The 8,366-nt window shown below is 39.7% G+C and overlaps 1 protein-coding gene across 1 annotated transcript; it reads right to left on the reverse strand.

Annotated features, from left to right (window-relative positions):
- Positions 1–696: 696 nt before the first annotated feature.
- Positions 697–5,963, reverse strand: LOC110152503 (integumentary mucin B.1-like). Its single transcript, XM_070454347.1, has 4 exons — positions 5,847–5,963; positions 5,344–5,376; positions 2,076–2,489; positions 697–903 (listed from the first exon to the last, which is right to left on the reverse strand). Exons 1-4 carry the CDS (start codon positions 5,902–5,904, stop codon positions 872–874), a joined length of 537 nt encoding a protein of 178 aa, XP_070310448.1. The 5' UTR covers positions 5,905–5,963; the 3' UTR covers positions 697–871.
- Between the last annotated feature and the right edge of the window lie 2,403 nt (positions 5,964–8,366).

The following is an 8,366-nucleotide window of genomic DNA, read 5'->3' on the forward strand; positions in this document are numbered from 1 at the left end:
GTTTAAGGAAGCAGGCTCTGCTCTGATTAGTGACTCTAAGGGAGGACAAATAATGCTATTACTGAGTGTCTTAACAAACCTTATAGAGAGGAGAAGAGACTAGAGTGGGGCTAAAGTTGTAATGTGTAATGAACTCATTACCTGGGAGAGGGTGATATTTACTGATAGTATTTTATGGTTTGTACACTGATCTTGTTTTTGTTTGTACTGAAACAAAATTATGAGTTGGTCAAAATTATGGAAGTCACTGTGTGCCTTTCTCTGATGTTGGTGTTTTGTGATAATGTTTGTGTGCAATAAGAAAGCACCATTTCTAAGCTCTGAGATCAGGTCAGACCCTAACAATTCCAAAGCGCAAGTGTGTCAGGCTAGTTCCCAGACCTTAGGAGTGCTTCCCTCTTTCTCACCTGCTAAGCCACTGAGGATATGAGAATAATTAGGGGTCAGTTAATAGAGTTTGAAGGAATCAGAGTGAACATTTGTACCCAGGAAATGTTGATTAGTGTACTCACATACAGAAAACTCTAGTCTTTAATGATATACCAAAGGATCGTGTCCTGTTTTTTAAAAATTGGATAAACATGTAGAAAGTCTATTTATTAACATTAATCCAAGAAAGCACTAGGTAGGATTCAAACTCTGTCACTTGGATAGACTAAACTTTTGGACAATCACCACACCAGGACCTACAGAAAATCCTTTTTTTCATGTTGCTCATTATTTCTTTATTTTAAAGAAGATACACTGATTAGAGATAGGATAGATAGAGTAGGGATGGAATCGTTGCATTAAAAGAAATCAAGGGCTATATTGGCCCAGCCTAGCAGGATCAAATGCAGAAGGCCGAGGCTAATTCCATCTCACTGATAACTCAGCAAAATATGTTAATCCGTGGAAATAAACCTGAAACAGAAAAAAGATAAGAGGTTTTCAAAAAAGGTTGAAAATGTGGCTTTATACCTTGGAATCTGCAAGAAGACTAACAAATGTCAATTGGCACTGAATTCATGGTCAAAGACAGATTTACATTCCTGGAAGATAAACACCTAATGCCTGTCCAGAGGCAATTGGACGTGGAGCCTGGGATGGAAGCCTAGATCAGTGGGAAGTTTAGAAAAAAACAGAGAGATGACCAGTATGAATTAGTTTTCTATGTGCTACAGCACACAGCAGTCCAGGCTTCTCTTGTTAAAAGACAAATATTCATTTTCTCACCCATTGACTACCCAGTACAGAACTTTGAGCCAGGAGCCATGCACTGAAAGAGTATAAATATTTCTAAGATTCCTCAGGACGTTCATTGTTTATGTACCAATCCGTCTCATCTCTTACTGCACAATATTCAGGGGGAAGTTTCTGTTGCAAATTTTTATTTCTTCATCTTTAAAATATTTATTTCATAGAGTTACTATGAGATTTAAACTATTTGGTTGACCATATCTTATGGAAAAACCTGAACGAACTTTTAGGCCAACCCTACGTAATATATGTGAATTTGATACCACGTTGCCTGTCATATATTCAGAATCAATCATAGTAGTCACTGATTTTACCAGACTGTTAAGATCAGGGAGAAATGAACCAGGAGCAAGAGGACTGTACCATGAACCACAGTGGAATTCCAAATTCCCAGAAATACCCAGAATAACACTTAAAACATTCTGCCTCAAGGAAGCATCTTTGTAAAGATATTTTCTATTTTTAGAAATATCTTTAAAGGAAATAAGAATTTTCTAGCAAAACAAAACAGACTTAGCCAGGTACTTGGCCACATGGAGGGACATACTTTGGTCTCTCCATTGTCAATTTTACTAATGATGAATTTTACCTATTAAATTCCAGAATTTCAAGAGCCATGCAGATATAATTGGTAAATGAGAGACTCAAAATTTTTGATTTTTCTGATGTTGTCTCTTGGCTTGATTTGTAAAACCACAAGGATTTAGAAAATATGGAAAAGAGAACAGGACTTTTCTCATGACTTTTTCTGCCCCCCAGATATAGTCTATGCTGAGAATAGTGGACACAGGGAATCCAGGAGATCCATGAAGAAAGTATTTATGGGGTGACCTTACACAATCGATGGGTGGTGTGTCTAGTCCTAGCTGTGGTGGTGGCCTTTGTGGTAGATGAAGCACCAGTTGAGCTGGCAGCAGTGGAAGTGGGATCAGCAGAGGTTGTGGCGGGGGCATCTGTACTTTCGCTGGGAGCATCTGTGCTTTCGCTGGGAGCATCTGTGCTTTCGCTGGGGGCATCCGTGCTTTCGCTGGGGGCATCCGTGCTTTCGCTGGGGGCATCCGTGCTTTCGCTGGGGGCATCTGTGCTTTCGCTGGGGGCATCCGTACTTTCGCTGGGGGCATCCGTGCTTTCGCTGGGGGCATCTGTGCTTTCGCTGGGGGCATCTGTGCTTTCGCTGGGGGCATCTGTGCTTTCGCTGGGAGCATCTGTACTTTCGCCAGGGTCAGAGTTCGTGGCTGTAGCTTCAGAAGCTGAAATTAAGAGGAAAAATTCAAATCAAGACATGTGACTCTTCAGGCAACATGCTTGAATGTGCATTTCTCATTCTGAATTTATCTCAGCAAATGTCATCAATTCTGTCATACCTTTACCCTAGCTACCAACTCTCCTCTTACTCATTCTTCCTAGCTAGAGAAAGAATTTAGCATTTCCTTGCTAGGGCAGTGAGGCTGAGGGAAGACACAGGCAAATACTTTCTGCTTGCGTGAACACGAAAGACCAAATCCACATATGTGCTTATTCACAGGAACCACTGCTGAGAGACAGAAAGGAACTTCCTGTGGACTGACATTCTGGGGACTTCCCACAGAATGACTTGGAACTGAGTAGGTCCTAAGTATGAGGAGCATTGCAGTATGAGGAGAAGAGAAGAATCAGTTGACGTAGCTCAGATTAGGGGGAGTGTCTCCTTTCTTTTAATGCAGCAAAATCTCTTTTTGCAGGTTCTGGCCTAAGGAGAGAGATATTTGTCATGCCTTTTGTGGGAACTTGTACTACAGCAATAATTATGAGAGTCCCTTCTACATAATGGGAAATATTGGTACTATTCTGGAAATAATAAGAATAAGCAAATGCTTTTTCACCCACCCCATGTTCAAAAGAACCTTGCCAAGATTTATGAGATTTATCTCTCCCCACAGAGAGATAAATAGCAAGAGTCAGACCCCCAAACTGTGAGCGAAAACCATCTCATCACCATCTCCATACCTGTACTCTAGCTGTGCTGACTCAGGCCTCATGCTGGAAAGAGAATATTTTTTAACTGGACTCCACATGGCACATGTGGCACGGTATGCGAGGTCAGACTAGAGTCAGTGCCCTATGATCAGAGAACCCAAGTCCACAAGCTGTTGAGGCTGAAAAGAGGAATCTTCAGAATGCCTGTATGAGCACGACACACACAGCATAGAATGGGCAGGGTGCTATGGGGACAGTCCAAGAATGACCAGGAGCTTTGGTCCACAACCTTGGGATTTAGGTTAAAGAATGAAAACAAACCTCAGCCTGGGAATCAGGCATTGATGCCATTACAAAGAGCAGAGCTTAGAGCCCTACTTGCATTTGACCCCTACATTCTACATCCTGTTATCCCACTCTCCCATGTGGTCCTTATGCCCTCATTTCTGCATTAGTCTCAGGAGCTACATTCTCCTTATTATGGTGAAACCACATTCCTCAATGGGACTTGAACCCAGCTGCACTTCAGACTGGGACTGGAGGCCACAAGTCCTGATTTAAGAGGTGACATTAACTCACAAGCTTTTAACTCAAATTGCACACTTGGTGCCTGGTGTGTAGGTTCTTTTGTCTTGGTGCAAAACAATTCAGGCACAGAAAGAATTCAACCAGAGGCAAGGCCACAGGCAAAGAGAGAATTAATTAGAGTAGGATACTTGTGAGAGATACAGGCAGGCAAGGGACTGCAGCCCTGAGAACAAAGAGAGCTGCCTACTTTTTTTTCTGGCCGTATCCCGAAGCTTGTAGGAGTTTAGCTCCTGGACCAGGGCTCGAAAATGGGCCCAAACAGTGAATGCGTCACATCCTAACCCATGGACCACCAGGGAATTCCTAAAGGCTGCATTTTTATAATCTAAGAAAAAATGGGAAAGGTAGAAGATCACAGGTTTTCTCTTTTGGGGTCAGACATCAAGGCTTACATCATTAGTTCCTCCTTAATATTATATGGTCTAACCAGAACTGTCATGGTGCGATAATCATATGTATATTAACAAAGAAGTGGTGACATATCCTAAAATACTGTAATTCATCTCAGGTTGTGGTATAATGTCCTTTTTCACCTAGTTTCTTTTCTCTTCCACCTATACTCCTACCTTGGCTATGTGTAGGAATGCAGTTTTTCAGAATCTGTTATTATAAGCCTCCCAAGGCCAAATTCAGGCCTCATCCCATTTTTCGGTGGCAGTGGCCACTGAGTAAACAGTAAGTCTGTTTACTTTCAAAATGTTCTGATTGTTGCTTAGTTGCCATATGTTCTGATCATCATCTGGTTGGTGTCTAGTTCATGGTGATCTTCTGAAGTCCCTCTCTGTCTTCCCCAAGTGAGATTTCCAGGTGTAGAACTATCTTATTCTATCCCTATCACTGGGACTAAATGGCCTCTCACTTACACACTGGCCATATATTCAGCCCTTTGGTTTAGGGTAATCAGAAAGACTTTACATGCACCTCCCCCAAATTCTCAGGTCACAACATCAGACCACGGCCTCCTCTCTGCTGAAGAAAATTCAATGATTGACCCACAATTTATATAAATCCATGCCAGAGTGTTCATGTTCTCTAATAATGTGTAAGAAATAAGCAGACTTTCTATGTTCACCATAAACATTTGAATCAAACAGAAGGCTTTGCCAGGCTTGGACTTGAAAGAAAGGTGAAAGTGAAGTCGCTCAGTAGTATCCGACTCTTTGTGACCCCATGGACTGTAGCCTACCAGGCTCCTCAGTCCATGGAATTTTCCAGACAAGAGTACTGGAGTGGGTTGCCATTTCCTCTCCAGGGGATCTTCCCAACCCAGGGATTGAACCTGGGTCTCCCACACTACAAGCAGATGCTTTACCATCTGAGCCACCAGGGAAGCCCAAGGCTTGGGCTTGAAGTGAAGTGAAGTGAAGTGAAGTCTCTCAGTCGTGTCCGACTCTTTGCAACCCCGTGGATTGTAGCCTACCAGGCTCCTCCATCCATGGGATTCTCCAGGCAAGAATACTTAGGAATCCTTATATCCTATCTCCTGTGGAAACTTTGACATGAGGCTGGGATGGAAAATGGTCATTGCTGGAAGGAGATGAGGTGCAAGGGCAAACTCACCTGGTGTGTCCTGTGAAGCAGTTGCTTCATCCTCTGAAACAGAAAAATAAAAACAGGACATGAGTTGAACACCAGATTTGGGTGTGGAGAGAAGAATATGGACAGTGTGCAGGCTTTCAGAGTCAAATAACTTAAGTCTTTGGTGCACACGTTGAGGGGTAAGAGATATACACAGATAATATAAAATGCGACAATATGTGGTCACTTTTGATTTCCTGAAATTAACCTCTGATTTGTATTCTTAAACAGATTTTACTGACTCTGACCATGAAACTGGGTTCCAGGGTCAGAAATGAGCTATGATCTGATTGATTTAGGAAGAGCCTAAGGGTAGAGTCACATCTATCGTGAATGGTCAGTGAAAATGGTGATGAAACAGGGGACTGGAGTAGAGGACAGGAGAGGCCAGCATTCTAGGCTCCCCCAAACCCACATCCACACAGAGTTCTTATCCTCCAAACTATTCCTCCAAACCTTATTTTCAGGTAAGAATCTTTACTTACGGCTAGAAACCAGGATGGTGGAAACTGCCACCAGTGTCAGGAAGGCCAAGAGCTTCATGATGGTCAGTTGCAAAGCAGGGATCACAGGAAATTTTCGGAGCCTGGAGGAATCTTGACTCCAGGATTCCACATCAACATTATATAGGAAGAAAGAGAACACCAATCAGAAGATGCCAGACCAGAATCCGGGTTAGTTAATGCCAGGAGTGTTCGTTCTCAGAGAAACCACCGAAGAAAAAACAGCACAGCCTGAGGCGCTTGGAAAGATCATAATATCAATCATTTCATTCTGACACATTCATACCTTGTAGATAGAGTGGTATCATGATTATAGTCTTTTCTGACAAGGTGAAAAAACCCCGCATCCAGTCCTCCTGATTTAGTCATATCTGCAGTGCTCCCTTCAGAGACTTGGGAAACTTACTCAGCCTTGTCTCTCATCAAAGGAGATTAATTAGGGTAGAGCAGCCTGATGGAAGAACCACCCTCTGAGAGTCAGGCTGTACATTCTTCCAGTTATGGCCTCTCTCCTGCACATGTGAATAAAAAGAAAAACAATAGAAAATGAAACTGATGTCTGTTAATTAATGCATGCCTTGACTCCACACATTTCATTCAATAGTCATTAAGCGCTAGACATTACTGTTCACGCAGTAGTGAACAAAGCACACAAAAATTATACACCATCCACCCTGTTGTTGAAACCCATATGTTAATAAGTGAATAGGAAGGAAGGGAGGGAGGGAGGGAGGCAGGGAAGAAGGAGAGAAAAATGGAAAATAATATTTTGTATATATAGGGTGTAAATAATAACACAGGTAAGAAGGAAGGAAAGAATTATAGGAGATGGAAAGTGAGGTTATGTTTACAATGTGTAGCACAAAAATGGGCTTCCCCGTGGCTCAGATGGTAAAGAATCTGCCTGAAATACAGGAGACCCAGGTTCAATCCCTGAGTCAGGAAGATCTGGAGAAGGAAATGGCAACTCCAGTATTTTGACCTGGAGAATCCCATGGACAGAGGAGCCTGGCAGCGGGCTACAATCCGTAGGGTCACAAAGAGTCACATACAGCTTAGAGACTAAACAACAACAAAAGCCCCAAAATGCTAAATTCATATTCTCAAATTAAAATTAAATCCAATTAACAACTGAAATTAAATCCAGAATGTTCTCTAAAATGTTTTACTACTATGCTTTCCTATCACTTAGTTTTTTTATAATTATCATTATGAAAGTTAAAATAGAAGTATATATAAGAAAGTAAAATTTACCAGACCATCTAACACAATGAGAAACTGTAATTATTACTTTGTTAATATACATTTCCTAAACACTTTTATGCACATACGGATACATGCTCCTCCATTCTTAGCATTCCAAACTATTGTTTACCACTACCAAAAACCTGGAGAAGGAAATGGCAACCCAGTCCAGTATTCTTGCCTGGAGAATCCCATAGACAGAGGAGCCTAGCAGACTACAGTCCATGGGATCACGAGAGTCGGATACAACTTAGCAACTAAACCAAACCACCACCAAAAACAAATTTAAATGAATTTTAAATGAAATTTAAATTAATTCAAATTAAATGAAATTTAAATTAATTCCTAGTTAATATATATATTAATTATATAATTAATATATATTTTATATTTAATATCATAATTTTGTATATAATATAATCAATATATTTTATATATTTATATAAATAATTGATATATTTATATATATATAATTCATTTAAATTAATTAAATGAAAATTTAGTTTAAAACAAATTTAAATGAAATTTAAGTGAATTTCTCCATGTTCCTCTTATCATATATAAATCTGTACATATACAAATCTATATATATGTTGATATATTTCTTACAATATGGTATACAAAACAGCATTATATTCTGGATCATTCTTTCTTCTGTGTGCACTCAACATGACGTCTAACAAATGTAGGTCAGCCATTATAGATCTATATCATTCCTTTAAATGGTTTTGTTATATCATAATTGACTCTAACCTTCCATGTTGATAGAAATTGAGGTCACTGCTAGTTTTTTGCTGCTACCAATCATAAAGCCATTGATATGCCTTTTTAATGTACTCTTACCAAATATTTCATGTCAATGCTCTAGATTGCCAGACTTATTAATAAACTCATTAATATTTTTAATAGATAGTATCAAATTACTTTCCCCAAGAACTCAAAAAATTATTATTAAAAGAAAGAAAATATGAGAGTGCTTCTTTCCAACCATCTTGCCAGAACATCTCAATATTATTTTGCTAACCTGATTGGTCAAAGCAGTATTTGTTATGCTCATTTGCATTTCCTGGATTATAGTAAATTTGAGCATACTGCATGCATTTATTGATGCATGATGCATGCATTCATGATTTTCTATTCAAATAATTTATTCTGTCTTCTGATCTTACCATTTTAAAGACTTTGCATATAAAAGAGATTTTAATATTTTTAAACTGTTACAAAAATCACAAGGCTTTACAGTCTAACAATTTTAAT

Source organism: Odocoileus virginianus, chromosome 24 (assembly GCF_023699985.2).
Source record: "Odocoileus virginianus isolate 20LAN1187 ecotype Illinois chromosome 24, Ovbor_1.2, whole genome shotgun sequence".
NCBI lineage: Eukaryota > Metazoa > Chordata > Mammalia > Artiodactyla > Cervidae > Odocoileus > Odocoileus virginianus.